Source organism: Dermacentor albipictus, unplaced genomic scaffold (assembly GCF_038994185.2).
Source record: "Dermacentor albipictus isolate Rhodes 1998 colony unplaced genomic scaffold, USDA_Dalb.pri_finalv2 scaffold_17, whole genome shotgun sequence".
Taxonomy (NCBI): domain Eukaryota; kingdom Metazoa; phylum Arthropoda; class Arachnida; order Ixodida; family Ixodidae; genus Dermacentor; species Dermacentor albipictus.
This window is the reverse complement of record NW_027225571.1, coordinates 27,451-53,186: the sequence shown is the minus strand read 5'-3', so window position 1 is coordinate 53,186 and position 25,736 is coordinate 27,451. Positions and strand designations below refer to the sequence as shown.

The 25,736-nt window shown below is 42.5% G+C and overlaps 1 protein-coding gene across 1 annotated transcript in view; it reads right to left on the bottom strand.

The window, feature by feature from the left end:
• The window catches only part of LOC139052070 (uncharacterized), a 117,985-nt gene that overhangs the window by 70,090 nt on the left and 22,159 nt on the right, over positions 1–25,736 (bottom strand). Inside the window, exons 4-6 of the mRNA XM_070529139.1 lie at positions 17,360–17,440; positions 8,361–8,407; positions 4,856–4,959 (exon numbers count right to left, since the gene is read on the bottom strand). Coding sequence (XP_070385240.1) covers positions 4,856–4,959; positions 8,361–8,407; positions 17,360–17,440 — 232 coding nt within the window. The remainder of the gene's footprint in view (positions 1–4,855; positions 4,960–8,360; positions 8,408–17,359; positions 17,441–25,736) is intronic.

Sequence of the window (25,736 nt, the reverse complement as noted above, 5' to 3'; positions counted from 1 at the left end):
TGCACGCGTGTATAATCACGGAGTACATACTGTGTCCCGTGAAAAAACTGCCCTTCCCCCGATTGTTAAGCTTCACCTCAACACTTTACGTACACTTCACTGTGTAACATCACTGTGCTGAGGCGAAGCTGCCTTTCAGGAACCAGCATTATGACACGCTTCATGCTTTCTAAGCTACGAAGCCAATAGCGAAAATTGCAGAGGCGGAGTCAGTGCCATTACTGACAGCGGCGAATTCTTTCAATGAAAAATACGGCACCGAACGGCATGAACCTTAACGGCGAACATCGAAGCAGCTAAGCCTAGCGTTGCCACAGTGGTGGCTACAGCTACCAGCGGATCTACGTGCAAGAGCGCTGGTTCGAGACGGCGAGATAATCAAAACAGCGGTGTTCGCTTTGATTAATGCAGTTTCGGACCTGCGGCCGTGGCAAAAAGTCAGGAAAATCTGACAGCAAAGGGTTCTTGTGCATGAAATTACAGACATTCTTATACATTGACTCTATGGGGCACATGGTGGTGCCGCGAAGCTGTCCGCATTATCGGGCATTTCACAAAAATTGGGTGCCCGGAAAACCGATTGTTGACTGTACACTGGCAACTTCGCCACCCGACGACATGGCATCAAAAACAATTCATTCCGATTCCTTTCTTTTACTCGAGCCAGCAGTAGGGCGACTTCTATTCCCTTTCAATAAAATGACAGCTAATTTTCACCGATTGAAGCATGAATTCCCCGAGTTTTTCCCTGAGTTTCTTCCAGACTATTCAAAATCCCTAAGAATTCCCGGCTTTCTGAGTTCTCTTGGTTGGTAGACACCCTGTAAGTATGGTCCCAATTAAGATGTTTCTTTTTTACGTTTACATTGAAAGTTTGAAGATCTTTTTCCAAGACCATTCCATCTGGCAAAGCTTTGCTATCACGCCAGTGAGGAGTACAGTAATGGCAGCACACTGCATGATCTCCTAGTATGCTAGAGGTAGTACCGTATCATCCAACAGACCTAAAGGGACACCAATGGGGAACACTAAATTACTTGGCACTCTTCTTTCAAAACTATCATTCGTTTTGCAAAAGAGACTCATTAGTGGAGAAAATTAAGGCTAGATTTCCCCTTGATTTTCATACCAAAAGCTTAGCGCTGGTACATGAGCGCAACGTCATGAATTACAGCACACTTTCTCATATTGTTGGTCATTTTGACACAGTAAATGCTCTATAAACTTGCTAAGCAAAGCCTTTTGTTTCTTTAGAATGCAACATTGTCCTGATAAACAATTAGCTACAGTCTCGAGCATACGGTGCCAAAATCCATGATTTCACGGCAAGCTGATGCAGGAACTTTCAAAAGGTTAAAACGTGTTGGCGGGTTAGTTGGTTTGAATCCATGATAGAATGTGTCAGCACAACTGAACGATGACGTAGACAGAAACAGACACACAAAAACAGAGCTGTCTCTGTGTGTCCGTTTCTTTCTATGTCCTTGTTCAGTTGCGCTTACACATTCCATCAAGGATTCAGCAAGGTGTCCCCACCAGTCTTTCACTCTTGCATCTTTTCGGGCTTTCCAAGCCTACTGTAAGAGCAGGCCTCTTTGTTATTGTAAAAGCCCAACTTAGTGATACAGGTTAGCTTAATATTTCTCCTTTGTGCCCCCTTTGAGGCCATAACTGCAGGTATCCTGAACATCATTCAAAATGAGGAAGGGCATTTTCGTGAGCTTTTTACTTTCAAAACAGAAAATTAGCTGTCTTGAATTGCAGTTATAACAGCATGTACTATCTCGACATGTCATTACAAGAATAACAGGTTTCAGCTTTACAATTTAATATATGTAGGGTCCCTCGTTTTCAGACAAAACCAGATAATTTTCAGATTTTTGTGCCCAGAATCACTTTGATACAATTTGGGTTAAACCCAATTTTCCCCTGAATTTCACTATAAAAAGCATTATCTAGAGAATGAGTTTAAAGAATATTTATTAGAACAATCCACCAAGTGAAGCACTCAGGTTCTGACCTGCAGGCCAATATCAATTATTTACATTCTGGGGTTTTATGTGCCAAAAGCACTATCTGATTATGAGGTCTGGCATAGTGGTGACTCCATGTTAATTATGACCACCTAGGTTTATTTAATGTGCACTCAATGCATGGTAGACGAGCGTCTTTGCATTTAACTTCCATCAAAATGTGGCCACGGTTGCAGGGATTTGATTCTGCGACCTCATGCTCTTTAAGAGCACAATGCCATAGCCGCTAAGCTGCCACTGCGGGTCAGGCTGCAGGCTGCAGACCTGCATGACCATCCGCTACCGTAACCTATCAAATGCAGTACTGATGTTGCTCTGCATCGCAAATTGTAACTGTGATGTCAACAGAGGCTTCTAATTAAAAGCATCACACCTCTTGCGAACCTCGCCTGTGTGCACTATTGGTCAGGCTTTCGTTCTTTGTTAAAAAAAAGTGTGAATAACAAATTAAGCAAGGGATCGCCAAGCATACCTCTATTTAATTTTGTGGTTTGTTTAAAAAGTGCTAATCGTGCATGCAAACAAAGATTTACATAAGCAACTATGTCATGTGACTTGGGAGCACCTCTTCTTGTCAATATATGTTTATTTGTCCTAAGAAAGTGTTCGCGTACAAAAAGACACAAACCTTGTCTGTGTTAACATCGCCTTACATTAATAATTTGTGAGAGTTGGCAAAATTTTGAACTTTGGGCTACCAACGAACAAAAATTAAGATTTCTCACCAGTTTTTCCGTTTAACCTATAATATGCCTAGCATCCTACATGTAGTACACTTCTTTCATTGGCTGTAACTCCTCAAATTTTTATGTAAAAGCTTGTGGTTGGCAGCCTGTATCCATAAGGTCATATCTCTTCTCTGAGCACACTTTGGTAAGTGCGTATCTAGTTATTTCTGTGTAACGACCGCTGCAACATCGTAAATTTTGGGTCATGGACAAGGACACCACCTCGTGGCAAAATAGTTACCAATGAGAATTGAAATTTAATTAATTGTCGTCGGGAATGTGATCACATGTTCATAAGGGACGAAATGCATGTACATCAGAATATCTATTGTCTGTAGTTAAAATTTCGTCACTTAAAACATTTGAAACAGCAGTGTCCTACATTTAGGACACTGAGCAGATTGGGTGCAGTTTCGAGAACCTATAGCAATCGATAGGCCAAACATCCTATCGAAGATAAACTAACGTAACCATGCATTCTCTTGGTTCATTTTGGAGGGCAGATATTTTTTGATCAGGCTATTGCAAACAAAAATCCCCCCCCAAGGCTGAAGATAATTTTCAACTAAATTGACACTCGTGATGAGGTGCACCCAACAGCCTCCATTATTTTGCTTGAAAGTACCCTGCATTAGTACATCAAACGAGGAAAGCAGTCAAGAATGCACCACGGGCATGAACTATGTGCCGGGCAGCACTTTTCTGGCTAAAGCAGGATGCAAAGCTTTGTAAGGCAGTGATGACATGTTTATAACTGAGCCAACAGTAAAATATCTAAAAGTATGCAGCAAGTAAGTGCAAATATGACCTTAATGTGTTTTCCTAGCACCTAGTCCTACGACACACTAATTCGTCAAGATGCAACCCTGTATTTTTGTAGACGAAGTGGTCTACATTTTTTGTAAATGAAGTGGTCACTTTTCTTGCACATAACACAAACTACTACGCCCGGTAAAATAATCTATGCTTGGATTAGACATGGGACAGGATAAACAGCTTTCAAGTGCTCTCTTCTGTGCATCTTTCCTATAAACTGACACAATATTAGTCAAACTTTGTTGATGTAATTTAGAATTATGGGTACAAGGTTTTCATTACCTTACCTAAGATTACATTACCTAAGATTACCTAAGATTTCATTACAAATGCTACAGTACTGCTGCAGTAGCATCTAACGCTCAATGTGTGGAACACAAGCAGCTGGTAATAAGACATTGGATAAAAAGTTACTCAAATGGTGAGGTCAGGAGTCCGTGGCTTTTATAGCCATACAATATAATCCAATAAAGGTAGAGTGTAGAGGCTTCACTGAACCGTTGCAATATACTTCACTGTTATACGAGCAAGAAGCGGTATTCTTCGCTACTTGCATACCTTCCTTATGTGCGTGAATGTGTTCTAGCACTACAGTGTAGGAAATGATAAAGCTTACCTGCTCCCATTTCAAAAGCCCATAGCAGCCACATACCAGAAAGCTTACATCTATAAGCCACTGCATTCAAAGAGCCAACAGTATTGGCCAAAAGCAGAAAATTTATTTACCCGATTGGATAAATTCTACTCAATAGGCGAACAATCTGTTCAAACTGCCATAACAAGACTACCGTGCATTGTGACAAAAGTTAAACCACAGTTCGAAATAAATAGCTTAAATCCTATCACTTCAATAAGTAGTGCATTTACCTAGTTTGCTATATATAGGATGGCTCAAAACCAACAGTTACACAAAAATGTTCTATCAGTAAACTGCTGATGCAACATTCTGGAGCTCCTGAAAGGCTTTTTACCAAACAATATTTTAAAATTCTTAACTAGTCAAAGTTTAGGCATATATGGCTTAAAAATAACGCCCAATTTATAAGCCCGAATTTGGAACTATAAAACCAAAAAAGAAGGACCCTAATTGTATGCCATAGGCTGAGCAAATAAACATTCAATAATAATGTTTTATTAATTAATATGCAGGTTCTGTCTGCCTCTTTTTATTACCAAGCCACCAAGAGAAATGTGCACCATGCACCAAAGAGCATTTTTAAATGTCTTAATTAAAAAGAAAAAAAAACATTGCACCTGCAAACAACAAGAGCAGCTTACTGGTCATCAGGAGGTGAGCAACTGACATTCGAAGGCTGCGGAAGAGAGAAGTCCAGGGGTGGATGTGCTCCAGTGACCGCTGTAGGCAGCCACAAGGAGAGGTCCTACAAAGACATGGCAATAAGGCACTGTACTCAGAAAGCACTTTCAATTTGGTCCACTTGGACATGCAGGCTTATGTAAGAGGCAGGTTCAACTTGTTATTATACAGCTGAGACGACAGAGAAGCCTCGAGCTTGTCTTTTCCTCTTCACATAGCAGATTCACCCCAGTTAGAATACAACAAAGACTAAATAACAGATGTTTAAGGGAAGACCAAGTGACTACTAAATACAGCACAACCAAAATCCCGACACGACTTCTTTACCAACACATTATTCATGGTGACAGACGTGAGAATCCATGTGATAATAACCAACTGATTGAATAATAAACTAAAATCGCCTAATTATCTCAGGACATGTAACTGAAAAATTAAAGTTGGCCATGATGCAAAACAGCACCATTTCCATGAAATACCAACCCAAAATGTGTAATGAAATGCATTGGTGTTCCAGCCAAAATGTCCCACCTGCGCATTTTCTCAATGTCCATTCTACCATTGATGCCTACACAATGTGACAGTATGGCCATAAGGATGCATTAGGAAAAGAATTGAAAGAAAATACAGCCCAATACAGTTTTCTAAAGTTATTCTGCATTAGTAAACAATAATATGCATCTCAAAGGTGGCCTGTTTATATTGCTTGTACAGGGACTTCAAAATTTTAACACTTCTTACGTTTATAAATTTACAAATACATCAAGTGCTTCTGTCACAAGGCACTATATATGAGAAGTAATCTATTGTTTTATGCAGTGTTTAGCGAAGTGTGGTCTGTGAATTGACTGAAACAGAAGCGCATCCAAAAAAGATCACTCTCAGGGAATGCTTTATGAGCACCGCGTTCTGAAATAGTGGACAGAATGAGGCCTGGCTTGTTGCATACAGTAACCAACCTGTAGAAAGCTGCATTTTAGACTACAAACGATTCTGATCAAAATGAATACAACAAAATTTATGCTGAACCAATATTCAAAGCATATGACAAGATCCTCTTTTTCAAGATTGCAAGTGCCTTGTTTCCAGTGTTAACCCCTACTTTTCCCACAGAAGCAGACTGCAAATGATGCAGGAGGTGTTATTAATAACCCTGGCAGGGTGAACTAAATCATTTTGACTTGTTATGTATAGAATATCAGCTGCAAGCGGGGAGAAAAGATACCTCACCACAAATGTGGGTCCACCACACAGGCAATGCGCATTTTACTATGAAGGTTATGGCACAGTTCCTAAAGTATTGAACAAATTGATACAACTTGTTGAAATGCCACCTTCAGAATCTACAGTGAATCCCGCTGTTCCACACCAAAGATCTCGGATGGCTGTGCTTAGCTGGTGACTAGCATCGCGGTTGCCAGATGTCACCACAGTGCTGTGCACTGGGCGTCTCCAAGCAAAACGATATGTTCAAACACCTCACCTTACTGTTGTCGCCATAATTTATTTGACAGCTTCCAAATTAAAGTATTGGATTGGGGACATGCCAACACACAATGAAAGAAATGCAAGCAGCTATTCACTGTCTAAGACATGCAGTTGGCTTGAAGTCTCCTCAGATCTGTAGGAGTTTTTCTCAAGGGAACAAATGCCCATGAAGAAGTTCCTGCATAATCTGTGAGCAGGTAAGGCAAGGGGTCTGTAATAGTTAAGCATTAAATAGATGATAATGAATTTATTGAGTATGCTTAAGTGTTATGGGCCTGCAAGGAACTGCACAAAAGCGGTGCACGGCATCAATGGGCAAATCAGTCAGTGACTGTGTCAGAAAGAAATGAGTAGAGGTTAATGAGAAATGAGAAAAGGAGGTTGATAGCCCGGCATACGTACGGTTGGCTAGCCTACACATGGGGAAGGGGATGAAGGGAACAAAAAGAGAAGGAAAGAGAGAAAGGCGTCAGAAAAGGCAGGAATTATAACCAAAGGCTTATTCAGGTTACAGAACAGCTGACATGAAAGACACAGTATATACAAGTCATGCATACAGAAGACAGCATAGCATGGCCATTGGCAAATGCTTCTGCCAGTTGGCACTAAGCAAAAACAAAAATGGCCTATCAGAGGTAACACCAGAGTACTGGTCACTGTATTTGTTCACTCAATTTTTTCTACACTGCCAGTAGGGTTTCTACAACACAGTTGAAAGGACATTAAAAAGACCTACAGACACACACTAAATTAGGCTAGGCTGTGAGAATTTGCTGAAAGAACATTTTTCTTGCATTTGCTTGGTGAAATAACATGGCTTTTATTAGGATTAGGAAACAAAGGCCAATGTTTCCTTCTTTCTTTTTAAAGAATTACGGCCAACGTATTGCACTAATAATGTCAGTGTGACAGTGATTTTTGCAGCACATTGTGCAGGAGAGGCTCAAGAGAATTCCCAAGACCAGTTCTCATTTACTTTCAAATGCAATGTGCAATCATTTCTTTTGCCAACAAAGAATCAATAGCCTATGCCAGGCAGTCCTAAAATCAACGAAATCATGAAAAGCTGGTGTGGAATTTTCAAGGTGGCAGCGACATGATTTTAGACTTGTTACGGAGCCAGTAGGCTTCTGTAAAGGGCAGCCCTATTTATTTTAGAGCAATCTAACAATATTTCCTATATATCTTTAATTGGCGGCCCCTAACTAACGATGTAATTGCTGGCCGTTACTCAGTGGTTGATATCAATGGCTTAGGTAAGTAAGACATGCTACTTTTTAGCACACGACCTACAAAACCAAGCAAGTTTTAGGATATCTGTCAAATGTCCAGCTGCACGAACATTCAGATTAAAGCAAAAAGAAAAAAGAAAGGCAGTTTGCTGGCCAATTATTCAGGACCGAGAATATTGGTTACAATCGGACCTCAAACGTCCTCTTTTCCATTAATGCTAACTTTAAGACGAGCACGCTGGCTACAATGAAAGGACATGTCTCAGTATGCACAGAGCTTAATCTGCACAACCACACATCAGAGGTCCACAAAGACCACCGCAATCCTTTGTTCAATGACACCATATATTTTGAGGATCTGCACCTTTCAGGGTGTCTGACTTCATCACTTCATAATTGTTTCTCGACTCTTACAAATTAGTTTTCCAGAACTGTGATTCCGACATGCCTAGCAGTGCTCCATCTCTCATATCATATATGTTTATCACTGGTGTTGCAGAAACATGCTCTCACTGAAAGCTCAGTTTGTGTTAAAAATGTCTACAGCTGCCAAAGCAAGTGTAACCTTCCAAGCAGGTAAACAGTACTGAGTTGACAAGCAGTAACTCAAGGTTACGGAGGCAGCTGTTATTTTTCTGCAAAACAATTGTTTTCTGATCCAATCCAATTCCAATTCAGTTTCTGTCACAATTGCATGTCTGCAATTCAAACGTGTCTTGTGTGCCAGCAAGTCACAAAAGCTCACCTTGGCCTTCCCTTTGCGTGCAAGTCTGCACTGCGACTCCGGAAGATCTGCACACAAAGTACAGTCACAAATAACTAGGGGTGTGCGAGCATTCAAAACTTTCCAATAACGAATTGAATAGTGTGCTATACTATTCAGTCTTTGAACTGAATAGTCACTATTCGTAAATGCAATTACTTTCTTGATAATTTTCAAATTGTCAATATTTCAACTGTGCCCTATGAAGATAGAATTGGAGTAAAAGTATGTTAAGTTCTAAACCCCACGGGCAAAGTATAGACATAAAAAATGAGAACTTTCACAGTGGAGCGGGTTATGTCACTTAGGCAATCATACTTTACAGTGACCATTCACAATCTCTGAAGAGTCCTGTGCATGCAAAGAAACTACTACTTGTTTGCTAATAATGCTCCATTTATGCTTTTAATAAAGAACGCTTCATAACGTACTAATCATCATCAGCCTATTTTATGTCCACTGCAGGACGAAGGCCTCTCCCTGCGATCTCCAATTCGCTCTGCCCTGCGCCAACCGATTCCAGCTTGCGCCTGAGAATTTCCTGATTTCATCACCCCACCTAGTGATGAAATTAGTCGTCCTCAACTGCGCTTCCCTTCTCTTGGCACCCATTCTGTAACTCTAAAACGGTTCACCGGTTATCTAATTTACACATGACATGGCCTGCCCAGCGGCATTTTTTTTTTTACTATGTAATGACAAACTTGCTAACTTAAGGAATACAATGATGTGGACACTGTTTTACATTAACTGCGATAACGGCTGTTCATTACTCAAAAAACACTTCGAGCACTATTCAATATTCGATTCGTTCCCAAAAATCACTATTCGCACAGCCTTACAACTAACCAATTCCTATGTTAAAAATTTTTGTAAAGTGGTTACAGACCTCAAGAGCCTTTAAAGCAGTTGAAAACTAGACTAACCCACTCATACCCATAGATATGTATGTACAAATAATTAACTAGAGTAAACACCAGGACCATACTACGTTTCTCTTCTCAGCTTACATACATGCTAAAAGGCTACAAGCGATCAGTAATCACAAACACTTAGGAGTTACTTTGACGAAGAGCCTATCCCGCAGCATGCGTAAACGTACAAACAACATTCGGTTTTCTGTCTTTTGTAAAATCTGTTTTCCAAGACAAAACTTAAAATTATTTAAAATTAAATTCCAGGGAATTATGTGACAAAACCATGATCTGATTATGAGGGACGCCCTAGTGGACTCTAGATAAACACTTGTCCCTTTTCTTTTTCCCGATCCAACATGCACCTACCTACTTAAGTAAATTAGCGTTTTTGCATTTTGCCCCCATAGCTATACAGTTGCTACGGTGAGCTTTGAACCCCCAAACTCAAGCTCAGCAGTGCAATGCCGTAACCACTAAGCTACCACAGTTGGTACCCAGACAAAACTATGAAATGTCCCGTCTGGTACCAAACTTCCCAACTGCACCAATTTATTATGTTTAAAATATTACATGCAAGTAGTCTTGGAACATTTAAAATCTTGAAGGAATACGGAGCATAGCCTTCAATTTATTTGCTATGAATCTTCATGATCTGATTCACTACACCAACTTAGAAGAGCACAAAGGTTTTTGCTTTTACAGAAAAACATTTTACTTCAGCTCTTTTAAACTCATTGGCCATAAATTTGTTGCAAAACATTCATTACATATTATGCTCTAAAAGGGCACATTCTGAGGAGACACTCACACTTATTCTTTTTTACAGGGACATCAAAAAGAAAACTTATTGGAGCTGTATTAGTAAATTACCCTTCTATATTGACAAAAAAAACACTCATTCAAGTTGGAAGAGGTTTGGCAAGACTTTTTTTCTTTAAGAATGGCACAAAAACAAATGACTGGTGGCGATGCCACCTTGAAGTTCTTGCTACAGCTTGCCATGAGGTCACAGATTTTGACGATGTATGCTCGGGCCTAGTTATATTATTATCTTTAAAGATGTACTACTTTGTGTTCTTAAAAGGTCAAAAACTTAGGAAGTTCTGAGCAGTAAATTTAAGAATGTTCGAAAAAAAAATTTTTGCATTACAAAAAATTACTTTGAAATTCATGACATCACAATGACACCAACTCTGGGGTATCAGCGCAAAATTCGAAGCATACATGACATCGTAATGGGTTCATTATTACGATAAAATTAAGTTCTGAAATATTATCTTACGAGGCTAAGCTGACTTAGTGTTTCTCTTTGGTGTCCCTTTAAATTAAATACTATATTTGCACAAAAAATAAAGTGACCACGAATCTAATGCGAGGAGGGATTCTGCAAAGAAACAAGAAATGATGTAGAAAAGCGGATGCGCACAGGCCTTTACTCATTGTTACTGCGAAGTGCTGTTGCAAAAAAAAAGCGAAAGGACGAGTACTTTGTCCCTGTTCGCCAGATTGGCATTGTCCTCTCACCAAGGTTATTGGACCCACCAAGGTTATTGAACAAATAGCACTTAAAAATGCCCCTGACACAATCGAACATGACAAAGCCTTTCACGGATTGTGCAGTGATACGCCGCACAACTACGGACCGCTTGCTTCACGCGCCTTCACAACAGCCCCCTATCATCCTGCTTAAGGTGCATAATCATGTATTGATGCAGCACTAGCAGTGTTTGAAATTGGGAGAAGGCGGCGCAAAATGCACAGTGGCAACTTTGAGCTCACAGCTCTTGCACGATGCAAAGCGACAACGGGCATGGAGAGCAGGGAAAGCAGGCACAAATAAAAAGACATTATACAGGGTGTTTCGTGTAACGAAAAGTGGTTAGCCGCAGCTGTATGAAACTAATGGCATATAGTTTGCCGTCATGTGGCGCTCCTTAGAGTATCTTTTACATCATGCTTAATTAGTTAACTAAGATGAATTACGCAAAATGTTGAATATACACTTTACGGCCAAGTGCGTTTGATTGAGCTTTAGAGTGTTCAGAAACGACCGATCCAATTTTTTGTGGCAACGTACATGCTGCATGGCGATTTTTTTTCGGCCTTTAAAGAAAGCCTGCGAAATATGAAATAAAACCATGTGACTGGCACAAATCTTTGGCACAAGTTACGTAAACACCCTGTATGTCATGTCATGACATACAGGGTGTATGTCATGAGGCTGAATGTCATGAGGCTGAATATACCACAAGGCACATTCCAAGTCTAGATATTTAGAAAGATCTGCAAAAAAAATAAAATGTGCGTTGTATTTATGCAAATACGGTACTACACCTATACAGGGCGATTCCACGAGAGATCAAACATGCATGTCCACCTGCTATTTTTGTTTTGTCTGGTTTTTTTATGACATGTAGGAATATTCAAACTGCACAGAACCGAAAATTTTGTTGCCAAAAAGCATTCCCAGCAAGCGAAAAAATATATATATATTTGAAGGTGGCGGTGCGAGAGTCCTCCTATTGCTAACACAACATTTTCCAATTTCCCAGCCGAATTAAGTCCAAACTGAAAATGTGTCACAAACTTTTCCTGCTCATTTTATTACGCTTCAGAGTAAATTAGTTCTATATGTGTTTTTTATGCTGTCCAAAAACGAAAAAAATGTTAAACATCTCCAAACATGACCCAAATCAGAAAAAATTTTATAACTTCAATGCATCTTGGTGCGTTTTCTATTTCACACAGAAGCTTGAAGTGTCAAATATAGAACATTCTCTGTGCAACATTTATCCAAAATATTATCTTCCTACATGAAACACAAGAAAAAAATTGTCATATAAACAAAACTTAAAACAAACTCATTCAAAAATTTTTTAAAAAACTTCGATTCCAATTTTTGAAAAAACTTTGTATGGATGTCCGCTTATGTTGGCCAAAACATGGATGCGATAACATGTTTTCTCATTTGATTTATTCACAAAATATATGACGCCAAAGTGGCCCGTGTTGATCGTGCTGGCTTTAGTGCTGCGATGACTCGTTCCAGTTTGTTGACATTTACTGTCTGTTAAAAAAAGAAAAAGTAGCAGTTGTCACAAATGAAGGAAGGTTTACCTGGGTTTTTTATTGTGGCAAGGACAGAGAATGTGTTTTCTACTTCGTTTTCTGACTCGACACTACTTGTGGTGCTTGAACAAATTTTGTTGCATGTCCTTTGCAGTTAGTATTTAAAAGGGTCCGATCACCGTCAGCTAGCTAGCAGCAGCTCTGGCAACGGACACCGCATGTCCACTTGACTGGTTGCGCACACACATCCACACATGCCATGACTGAATTCCCAGCACATGCGACACTGACTTCCACTCCACGGACTTTTGCTGACAATGCTTCTCGATGGCTGCAGCAGGCACATGAAGCAGAGCTACATTCTTGATGTTGCCACCTCATGTGCCGACTGAATGAAGGCGGCACTTCCAGACATCAGGTTCTGCAGGGAAGCTTGGTGACAGGTATCCTTCCCATGCCCGGTAGTGGAAAATATTCACCTCATGGACATACACAGTGGAACCTCGATACTATGAACACCACATTAACAAACTTTTTCAGATTAATAATCTTTTCACAAATCCCCTGCTGACTTATGATTTTAATGATGCAATATTTCAATACTACAAACTTCAAAATGCCAATCTTTTCAGAATAACAATTATTATTAAGTTTCCATGTCATGTTAACAACGCCTCAGTACTACGAACTAATATTTCAAAATCTGGGGATTCCTCAAGATCTGTGTATCCTTCACGGCAGCCAAAACAGTAGGCTAGCAGACGACAAGGTGTAGAAAGTGGCCACCACGGCACATCGATTCGGAAAACCTGAGACGGCGCTAAAAAAAACACAAACAAACAAAAAAAACAAAACAAAAAACTCTGAGAGAATTTTTTTTATCTATTGTGGAGGTGACGGCGCATCGGGTTTAGTGAGTGCATGCTCTGCCCAGGTAAGTGTCGCCTTTAGCAATGGATCCGTATCTCTTTCTTCTTTCTGTGCACGCCTCTTCCTTTTGTGCTTCTTTCTGCAGCTATACTAGCTATGCACGTAGAGAAATGTAACCTTCGTACTGGCGAGGATGCCACACGATCACACTTTGCACTTTCCAGACGGTGTCATTTACGCGTGCTTGCACTTTGGAATAGTTCAGGCGTCCACCTCGAGTGAGACACCTACAGCGTCCATGGCAAGGAATGTGAAAAACAAACAAACTGCAAGAAACATTGCCCTTTGGAGGCAACATGGAGCCTCCTTTTTGTCAGTAGTTCTTTCAGCATTTGCTTTGTGCACATCACTCTTATTATACGGTGCTTCGGTGGTGTGTGGCGATGGAATCTATGGAAAATAGCAACAGCGTGGGCCGAGAGCCAACAGTGACATTCTTCTGGATAGCTCAAACGGTGACAACTTATGAACTGATGGGTTGGTGGGCGGAATGGTTGATTTTGGGAGCTTTCACTATACCGACCTTTCAGAATATCAAACGATTTTCGGCAGTTCTACGTGATTCGTTATATTGAGATTTGACTGCACTTGGATTGGCACAACTCATACAGTTGGCACCTATTTTTAAAATGGTGTATGTCACATGGCAGTAGGTGGATGCTTTTTCATCTAATACTTTGTGCACTCTACCTAGGGCGTAGCAGGTGCGCGCTGTGCCGTGATGCATGTTGTCACCTATGACAGTAAAGCTGAGTGTTGCTTTCCTTGACGTGGTGACACAGGTGAAAATGGAGATTCGCTTCTTGTGCCAATGGTACGATTGTGCTTCATTTGAGAAGGACAGTCGACTTTTCTGCAAAATCAAAATGCATAACAATGCTTCCATGCTGCTTGTACTTCTTTGCCTCATGAACAGCCGCGGCTTGTTCATTTTCATTTGGTCACCTGTTTGCCAAGCTCTTTAACAAAAACGGTTGGAGACAATGTCTTCTTGGTCAAGTAATCGTTTTCCCAGACAGTGTGACCCCATCCTCGTCAACCATTCCCAGAGTGGCCAAAGTGACACTTTCCCTCCATGGGCAGCGCTCGCATCCACCTAACATAGAATCTATGGTTGGGGAGCCGCAAAGGCACAATGCTTTCATGCCTTCTAATGAGATTTCCATGCCAGTTATGTTCTCAAGCGTGGAGACAAAGGCTGGCATTGGCGCAATAAACGCAAACGCAAACCTCTTGTTGTGGTGTGAGCAGCGCCCATTTTGGACACAAGCTGTAAGACTTTGACAGGGTGACGACACTTTTGGGGTAAGCTGCCTTGAACGACTGGAACTTCTCATGGATAGAATGTGTCATAAATCGCTTTGAGACTTACTCTCTTTGGCTTGTGATGACTGACACAACATCCTTGTTCGGGCTCTGCCAAGAGCACCCAAGTTCCTCCTTGGTGAAATAGTCGAATGCAGCTTGTACATCCAATGGGCTTAATCTTGACCTCATGTACGGATCAAAATCTGACCCCATTCCATGCTTCTCACGCCAATTTCTGGCCTTTCTGAGCATGTACATTGTGAGAGCTGGGGTTGCCTCTTGAATGCGTCTTTTTTCAACTTCTGGTGGCATGATGGTTAAGAGACTGAGGTACTTTCAATAGAACCTTGAAGGCTTGTACGCTTACTTCAAGCTATCATAACTAGCCAGCACATGCAAAACATTCTGTCACAGACGGTTTAGGCATGCTGACGCTTCCATATGCAGTGCTTAAGGTTAAACGTATCTTTGTCACCACAACGCTTTCAATCTCGACCTGTTTTCTCTTTCTGTAAGATTGTATGCTGCGTTTGTGAATGGAAGATGGTGGCTTCAATGGTGAAACGTCAGAAGAAAGGAGGACATAGCTGTTGAAGTTGTCAATTGCTTCTTCTTGCTGAAGGAGTGCCTTGTATACTTCATTGTGGGTGCCACTAGATGACAGGTTTTCCTTGAGGCACGTAAACCTATGCTGGCAGACCTCATCAGTGTCACGAATATCTTCAGCCTCTGGCAGTAGCTTCCACAGGGAAGCAACATCCAAAACTTTTACGTAACGAGAATCTTTTTTTTTAGCAATTTTCTTGTGAACACGTAAATAATCAGCTCAGAATACTCAGACCGAGCTATGAGCCACATGCATCGCGCGCAGTGAACAGCGAGATCAAGTCAAAATGTTTATACTGAACAACATCGCACCCTTTCTGTCGCTTTTTCTGCGCTAATGTCGTGAATGAGCCTCTAGACTGTCTCACGGTTTCATGTTTTATGAACAAGGCCTTCTAACGCTTTTCACTGTGAAACCATATGGGCCACACTCGTTATCGAAGGACAACGTCCGCCTAACACCATCAGTGACCTCTGCTGTTCTTGGCATGGGAAGGCACGTTATCAAGGTGCTAACAAAATATCATAAAAATTAGGCAACTTCAACAGCTTTTGGCTCAGTCATGCAGCACTTCACTTTTTTCGAGTTGAAATGCAGAGGTGAAGGTCGAGGTAATACAGGGAGACATTATCTGTGAGTGATGCAGAAAACATGTGATAACGGGAAACGAAATAAATGACTCGGCAAATGCCTCAGATAAATTTTTAGAAAGTCGCAGTATGAATCGCACGTGCTTGTGCCGAAGAAGGTTACAGTATCCATTGCACATGGGGGATGGGGAGCAAGCAGTGAAGTAGCACCTCCATAATGGTGCATCTGCTGATTATGGGAGCGCTCCATTGCTTACGGACTAGGCTGCCTTGGCGCTGCTCACAGGTGATTTACTGTGTACACCAAACGGGTTTTGGCATATCACCCACAACATGCACTCGTGGTGTCTTGCATGCTGTTGCAAAGCGAATAATGTAGGCATAAGTGCGATGTCCACACAGGTTGTAGGCTGAAAACTCGGTATGCGTTAGCACTTTAGAGGCCGGCAACCCCACACCCCTGCACAACTGCACAGAAATAAAAGCTGACAATACATTTCTGTTGAAAACAAGCTGCCAGAGCGAAGTTCTCAAGCATCAAAGAAATTGGAACTAGATTTGTGTGCAATGCAAACTGACAGACAACCAGCAAATATACTGAAGCCAGCACTCTCAACATCGGCCACTTTGGCCAGTTAAATTTTGTGAATAAAGCAAATGAGGAAACATTATGACACCCACGTTTTGCCCAACATAAGTAGACTTCCACCAAACATTTTTTTCAAGAATTGGAACTGGAGTTTATTTTACTTTTGAAAATGAGTTTTTTTAAAAGCTTATTGACCTATTTTTTTTCTTGTGTTTTATGTTGGAAGATAATATTATGGATAAACGTTGCAAAGAGAATTTTCTATGTTTGACACTTTCTTGAAGTTCTGTGAAATAGAAAACGCAGAAAGACGCATCAAAGTTCCAAAATTTTTCTTTGGTTCATGTTTAGAGATTTTCAACATTTTTTTTCATTTGTGGACAGCATAAAAAATGTATGTAATTATTTTACTGTGAAGCATATTAAAATGAGCAGAAAAGGTTTGCAACACGTCTTTAGTTTGCATTTAATTCGGCTGTGAAATCGGAAAATATTGTGGTAAGCAATAGGAGGATGCTCCCGCCATCAATTTCAAATATTTTTTTAGCCTGCTGGGAACGCTTTTCGGGAATAAAATTTTTGGTTCTGTGCAGTTTGAATATTCCTACATGGCATAAAAACAAGACAGACAAAATAAATTTTTCAACCGGACATGCATGTTTGATCTCATGTGGAATCACCATGTAGTACTAACAACCATGTTTTGAAAAATTCAGAATTAAGTTGCCTAATAAGTGCAAGTAACACTGTTTGGAACAAATTCCTTTCACAACAAACCACTATGAATGCTCCTCTCTTCACAAAAGCTGTCGAGCTGTGTACATCAGAATTCAGCTGCTGCCACAGGACAGAACTCATGACATCATGCTTGATGGCACAATACTGAGACACTCAGATACTGTAACAGGCTGGACAATTGAAAAGTGGCACAATAGCCAATGAGAAAGGAGCAGTGAAGAAACCCACATTACCTTGAATGCTTGGCAGCAACGTCTGCTGGTAGAGGCAACCCTGCAGCTGGTGTGGAACAGGCCCTTCGCACGAAGTCAATACTGTAGGTGGGAATCAAATGCAGTAACCTTTCTCTGTTATAGCCGAGATTGCACAGCAAGCCAAAAGCAGTGACAGAACTCGCGTGTACAGTTGGGGCACTCACCATGAGCTCAGGAAAAAAGTTTGGCGAAAAATTTCACTTTCACTAGATGTAACATACAGTGCTATCCCAGAGCACAGCAATGCACATTACGCCACGTCATGCCAAGTGAAAGTGTACTAAATCAAAGCGCTTACTCAGAGGTCTCTTTCATATGACAGGCTGAGCAATGTTTCAGGTTTCACCACTATCTTTACAGATCCTTACAGGTTTGAAATTCTTTCCAACCCAAGACCAGAGTTGCAGAGTGCAGCCCTCCATTCCAGTGTGTGGAGATGCCCACAATTCTTCAACTGATAGAAATGGTGGGAGTTGGACCATTCCCCACACCAGGAGTGGCTGAGCTGGTCCATTCCATTCCTTAGATTCCAGTAAAGGAAGCACTTGCAATTTCCCAAAGAAACTTCATTGTGCCACTTCGAAAAGCTTATGATAGCTTGGTGGTGGTCACAGAACTCATGCACTGAGAATGTAGAAATTTCATATACGATCGACTTGATTCCACAGTAGTCCCCTCCACTTTGTCATGCTAGTAGAGCTCACGATGCGCATTTGTGTCACTGGCATTTAAATAAACCAATTCCGCTATGCCAAATAAGACCAATTGGTGTGCAAGTGCGACGGGGGCAGATGGGACTACGAAACTGTGACCTTGTAGGCACTCCGTCGGCCATTACAGGTAAAGCCCTATCAACAAGCACTGGCAGTGGTCACTTCAGCTCCTCAATATTTCGATATCTCTTTTCCCCTGTGTTTTTGCTGTTATGTTCACCAAGACTGGTGCCATCGATTCGCGATTCTTGCCTGCAGTCCATAATCGCACAGGGGCACCATTTTGGCAACAGTACAGCGAATGCAATGTGGAGTGTCAGTAATGCCAAACTTGAAGTAGAGCCAGCATGACGACTACAACAACGTTCCCCGTGAAAGCACAAAATGCTGCCCAACTGACCACCATTTCTGCATTGGACATGCTCACTGCCTCATCTACTGCCACCAAAGTTTGCCAGGAGTATCAATATAGTATTGGTTGTGATATACAATATGTTGACGTAACTTGACATGATTTACAAAAATAGACGGGGCGCCCTGACACAGCAGTGGTACTTTCAAGTCTTCTACTGATAGTTTCTGCAGTTCAAAGCAGCTGTGTGCTTTTTATTTCTTTCTTGCTGTCTCTGGGGCCACATCCAAAACTGTCTAAAGCCTGTGCCAGAAGTTACTCTAATCTAGTTGTACGACAGTTCGGCATAATTTTGGATTTAGCATTGTCTTTATGTCTGCCTTTTTTGTGGCTATTGTACTGCATATCTAAGTGTGTCCCACAGAGCGTGAATTAAAGGTACACTAAAGGCAAATACTAAGTCATGCTAAAGTGATAGATTACTGCTAAAGAATCTCCAAGGCATAAATATTATCGTGAACAGAGCCTTAACAATCGAGAAATTGAGGTAAATGCAGGAACTGATTAGAGACTCCCCCGGGACATTCAAGCACTTGCCCGATGATGAAAGCACTCCTCAGTTAAATTCTGTCACTAGTACTCAACTACTCATTCCAAAAACATCCTCATATTGTATTATAATATGAAATAAAGTGCTACTTGTCCAGTTTCATTTCATGTTTAGAAAAAGAACTCATTGAAATTTTCATTGACAACGATGGGGGCAGTCAAAAGGTTTCGTTTTTGCTGAACTCTGCGCTGCCCACACTTTCATGTTTCAATACTTTCCTGATCGTGCAGTGCTGCGCTGGTTTTGCTGGCTCACGAAACTCGCACAAACTGCAAGTAGCAGAAAATTCAACTTCCATGTGATGTCACAGGATGCCCGAACGGTCTACACTACTTGACCAAAAAGCAGCTGCAGCGGTGAATCCACTGCTCTGTCTTGGCTCGGTGCCGCCATCTGTCGGGTGCCGTTTTATTCACCAACGGCAGCAAAGGGTGGTGATAGCGTGTGCAACATCACCATTCCCCCGGTTGAGTGGCTGGAGATTTGAATGTCGAAAAAGGTATTCGGATCCTTCAGATACAATTTTCGCGTAAACTAAGCCTTTCGTTGGCGCGAGACAAGCGTTACAAGGTCACTGGAATGGTATTTAAACAGTCCACGTCGACTTAGTATTTGCCTTTAGTATCCCTTTAAGTACAGCAAGTTTTATCGTGGCGCACATGTTCCTATTGTGCTAGCATGCATGGGCATGATCGCCTTACGATGCAACTATTGCTTTATCAAGCTGATAGCCCATTGAACCAATACGCCTAAAAGTCTAGTAGGCCGACAAAATCAATACACCTGTTAGAAAAATATGCCTATAGGACCAATGCATTTATACTGCAAATATTGTATTTACTTTATTGTAACGCGCAGCCGTTTGCTGTGACCTAAAAAAAAGAAAAGTCCTTTACAGCACTGCACACCTCATTCTCTCATACAGAAATACAACTTTCTCTAATTTGGAACAAAAAGATTTACTCCCAATACACTAAAGTTGCGATAAATAGAAAAAGTAGCAGCTTCGCCCAAAAGCCGAAGCGTCGATTGTGATAGCAAATTAGTAGACAGCTATATGAAAAGTAAGGACAGCAGTTTTATCAGCCGTATAAACTTTTACACATTCACTTATTAAATTTACAAGCATGGCGTCACGCGCGCACAAGCAAACATGAACACATCTCACTCAGTGACCGCGGAAACTTTTATCAAGACACTGGAGTTAGGAAGTGCTGTAGCAGGTGCGAGCGAATTGGCCATTGTGGAGTCTCTCACTTCAACGTGAACTAAGCGACGAGAATGCAGCATGGTGCACCTAGATGCATAGGCTGTCTCCACTGCATATCATTTCAAGATAGGGGCCGCGTGACCGCGCCATACACAGCAGCTACTTGAGTAGAACGCCTGCTCTGTTTGCGGCAGTCCCACACGCAAGTTTCGGGAACTCCGAACACCCATGATGTGGCCTGATTTCCATCAGTCTCCGCACACATGATCACTTTTCTTTCAACTCCGGCATCGAGTGTCTTCGCGGTTGGCACTTCCAGGCTGACAGAGCAAACGCAGAAAACGGGGAGACGGATGGTGTACTAACCTAAGCACACCTACTAAAGCAAATGGAGGAAGCTACGACAGCTAGGCTCAACGCGTGTAGAAAGAGGCCATTTCGAAATGCCGATGGCAGTATGGTAACGCAGATTTAGGGTGGCACTCGATTCTAATGCGCATGCAATTTTTAGACCCATTTTATTGGAAAAAAAAGTGTGCATTAGATTCGAGTAAATATGGTACTCATATAGCAACAATACACTTATAGCACCAACATGTTCAATAATCCAATAAGCTAGTGGTTTTCCTGTTGACTTTTTGGCTTGGACAGAGACAACATATGTGCAAGCTGTGTATAATTAAAGAGCACATACCTTGTCTCGCGACACTGGCCCCTTTCCCCTCTTTTAACATGATTCACCGCATAACAAGTATGTACAATGGCGAAGTTAACTGAACACTAAGTTCAGGCAGTAAATACAAAAAGGCATTCAGAAAACTTTTTCTTTTTTAATTGCACATCTGGATAGCAAATCTTTACAGATTCGCAATATATAGCATATAACACGGGGGTTATGCGAAATAACAAGAACCATGTACTTCGACTATAGTCGGATACAATTTTAGAAAAAAGGGGAGGCCCCGCCCAGATGACCGAAGCGCGACAGCCGATTGCCTCCGCGACTTATATAGACCTGCTTGAAAAACCTTGCTCCTGAAACGAGTAATTCTCGGTGTAAATAACGACTTTTCCATTTTGATGACTTGTTTAGTAAAGCTCTCATGTGCGACAGCACATGCCGGATAGCAACAGAAAAATATCCTCGTGCCTTCTACAACGCTGCCCGTCGTCTGCTCTTTAGCTTCATTGCAAGTGACAAAGGTAGAAAGAGCAGCTCCGCAAGGCTTTTGCGCTTGTTCACATGCACACGGCGTATCTACTACTCGTTTTTCAAGCTTAAAATGAATCAGTTGCTATTGAAAAAGTACTTATATAAAACACCATTACAACCATTACAAACCTGGGGCGAGAATACGGTCGAGGCAGGAAGGTACAAGAATGGTTCATTTATCGTTTTAAATAAATACTCTTGGTTTTAAATAGCATAAAACATATTTTTTGGTTTTGTGTTGTCACAATTTTTTTTTCCTTTTCATTATTATTATTATTATTTTTTTTGCAAGCCTGCAATCTCGCCCATTCGCGCAAGGCATTGCGTGCGAGTTTCTCGCCGTGGAGCCCAGCGAGCTGACTTCGGACTTTGTTTCTGAATAAGCTTTGTGTCACCTCGATGTCCACACCACCAAGAAGCCTCGACAAGAATAACAAGAGTGGCCATATCCTGGATAGCGATTCACACAACATGATCCTCGTATTGCGTAACGGGGAGCCTGAATGCAGCGCGGAGGCCACGACCAAGTTTGTAGCCGAGATGCTCGGTGTCAACGAAAGCACTGTGTTCAAGGTGAGGAGGGAGGCCAAAGCGTCGCACATTTCTGGTTGCAAACTGTCGACGCCCTCGCAAAAGCGCCTACGAAATGCGGAGAAAAGACGACGCAGGACGAAGTATGACAGCTTCACGTTGTGCCTGCTGAGGTCATGTGTGCACAACCTCTTTCACCACAACGATACTGTCACGTGGTAGTGACGGTGAAGAAAGAACACAGTAGCAGTACTGTGAAAGACAAAACTAGCTTTTATTGGGCGAACCTGTGCCCACAAAACAGGATACACTTAAAGCACAACGATAGCGGCGAACACAGTCGGCGATCGTCGAAAATCTGATCAGCAGGTCAAGCGCGTCGGCTTTTATACTGCAGTCGTCGAATCTTCCAGACTAATCGTTAGGACCCGCGTGCCTTCCACAAAGTTCTACAACATTCGCGTCAAGCGATGAAATCTGATAGCACAAGGTTCGGCGACAACAGACAACCGGATAGAAGCATCGATAACTTTCCAGAAACTTCGGATGCATGCAGGCGCGTCCCGCGCTGTGCGATAACATTTGTTAGGCGGCGAAACGTGGTCGCCCGATAAAGATAAATACGCGTGTCAATACCAACGGCCGAGAAGATAACTAACAAGTTCTCGAAGCATATGGATCACCCATCACTGAAGCGGTGTACTGTATGTCACCTGCTTGTCAAGATTGGATTCAAGCACGTGAAGAGGAGCCACAATTCGCTGCTTATTGACTGGGATGACATCGCTAAATGACGGAATCGCTACCTTCGTGACGTGGTGCGCTACCGGGTGGAAGGCCGAAATATATTTTTTCTGGACGAGACATGGGTGACGGCGGGACACACTCAGTTGATCGTGTGGACAGACACTGTGGTGCAAAAGCATGGACGCCTGTATGCTCGAGTAAATGGCCTGTTAACGGGTCTGAAACAACCTTCTAGAAAATGAGTAAAAGCAAGGCGCAAAAGACAAGGACTAATGAAGGACACAAACGACAGGACCGGCTCCTCTTCGACACATCTTCGGCATCTTGCAACCATCTTCTGGGCACATCAGGCGCGTATGCAAAATACCCTTTTCCAGAAGTAAAACTCTTTCTTGGGCTAGTTGGTTCATGCTTGAATGAGTAAAGGCAAGGCGCAAAAAACAAGGACTAATGAAGGACACAAACGACAGGACCGGCTCCTCTTTGACGCATCTTCGGCATCTTGCAACCACCTTCTGGGCACATCAGGTGCGTATGCAAAATACCCAAGCCCGAGTGGCGCCGGTCCTGTCGTTTGTGTCCTTCATCAGTCCTTGTCTTTTGTGCCTTGCCTTTACTCATTCAAGCATGAACCAACTAGCCCAAGAAAGAGTTTTACTTCTGGAAAAGGCCAGCGCCTGATTGAGACGCACATCGGCAGAGAGGATGGCTTCGTCGACGGCTGCTTAGATGTATTCCGAGGTCAAAAAACAGGCGACTACCACGAAGAAATGGATGGCAATCGCTACGAGGGATGGTTTAATCACGTTCTGCAGAAGTTGCCAGCTGGTAGCGTCGTTGTTTTGGACAATGCACTTTACTATACCCAGCGAGAAGAGAAATTACTGACGACAGCTTGGAAGGAAAAATACCGGAGTAGATCAAAAGCAAAAGCATCACCTACAGTGAAAGGATGGTGAAAAATCTTCTGTTTGAGTTCGTAGCATCTGTAAAGCCACACTTTCTGAGCTACATCATAGACAATGCAGCTGAAAAGGATGGAGGGGGGGGGGGGTTGCACTGTACTCGGGCTCCCACCGTACCACTGTGAATTTAATCCTATCGAGCTCTTGTGGGCAAGGTGAAAATGGCATCGCTGCGGACAACAAAGACTTTAAGCTGTCCACGGTCGAAGACATCTTGAAGGAAAAAATCAAACACTTAATGGCGTAAGACTGGAGGAAGAACATTCTCCACGTGATAGACCTGGAGGCAGAGTTCAGGCTTGACACGTCTGGGAGTGACCCCATCCAACCCATCGTCATCCAAGTGGGTGAAGATGACACTGAAGAAAGCGACTCCAACTGCGAGCTGTCCGGCATTGAGCCACTCGAGGAAGCATAACAGCTTCTTATTAACGAAATATCAGCCCTTATTAGGGCTACCAAAACTTTGCCAGTGGGTTCACAGCAGCCAACCACCCCCCCATGACCTCTCAAATAAATAAGCAGTTCATTTGGTGACATATTCCTTTTAATGGAAGCTCAATTTTGAAAAAGCAACGTCCTGCACAGATCGTGCTCAATAAAGTACTGGCATGGAAACTTGATCAAATGCAAATACAATTATAAACCCTGAATAACTATGTGGGGCTTAAAATGCTCATTCGGGCAGCCACTGTCAAGCTTGACAAGAAAAAGCAGTAGTCAACACGAAATTGACAGCCACTGTTAGCAGCCTGCATACCAAAGCACATTCATCTGGTTGCATCGTTTATTTTGGTTATCCGGCTCTGGCAAATAATGCAAATAAGAGAACAGTTATAAAACATCATTAGCTTAGTGAGGTCCAAAGTGCTCACTAGGGCAGCCATTATCGAGTTGACGGGCCCTATGGTGAAGTAGCAGCAGCCGAGGCGAAATTGACCGCCAATGATGGCAGCCTGCGTGTCGAAAGGAAAACAATAGCAGTCGTGTTGGAGCCATCGTAAAGCTTTACATGCCCCTAAAGGCCAATACATGCAGCCAGGCAATAACAGAAACACACCGTCGGCTCGGTTTACTTCACCGCACAGTCATTGTTAATTTCCTCAAGCCACTTGAACAAATAAGAGCAATGGAGAGCGACATGCCCCTGTTAGGCGGCCTGCTTCCAGGTAGTTGTGCTGCCCCTACTGTTTTTTCCAGCCTATTGAGATGAATAATGCCAATGTCAGAAGGCCCAAAATACTCTATTGGGAAGCCACCATCGAGCATGACGAGCCCTGTGATGAAATAACAGTACTTGGAACACGCTTGAAAGGCACCTTTAGCAGTTTGCATTTCAAAGCGCAGTCATGCATAGCCATTGTAGGTGAAACAACAGTAGTCGATGCGAAATTGACAGCCACTGTTGGCAGTTTGCATGCTAAAGCATAATTATGTGGTTGCATTATTTTGGTTATCTGGCTCAGGCCAGTAATGCAAATAAGAGAACAATTATCAAACATCATTAGCTTAGTGAGGCCCAAAGTGCTTAGAGTTACCAGCTGGTTTACTGCCAGAGAAAGGACCTGGGACCGGCTGATGCCCTGAGCCGCCTGCCCCGTCAGAGGTGCCTGATGCTGTTCCAGAAACTGCTGAAGTGTTCATGCTGGAGCATGCGTACCCGGAGGTGCTCTCTAGATCTGCGGTATCGCAAGCGACCAGCTGGGACCCAGTCCTGTCTCAGGTGGTCACGGCGGTGTCCCGTGGGGAGGAATTGGTTCAGCAGGCCTATAGCCACAACGCCACTGAGCTGAGCTTGCAGCAGGGCTGCCTACTGTGGGGTCCCAGGGTGGTGATCCCACAAAGTCTCCGGTCCAGGGTCCTGCAGTTGCTGCACGCAGGTCATCCTGGTGTGGAAAAGACCAAGATGGTGGCCCGGTCCCAGGTTTGGTGGCATGGCTTGGACCAGGACATCGCTCACATGGTGCAGGGCTGCCAAATCTGCCAGGAGCATCAGCGGGCCTCATGTCATGTGG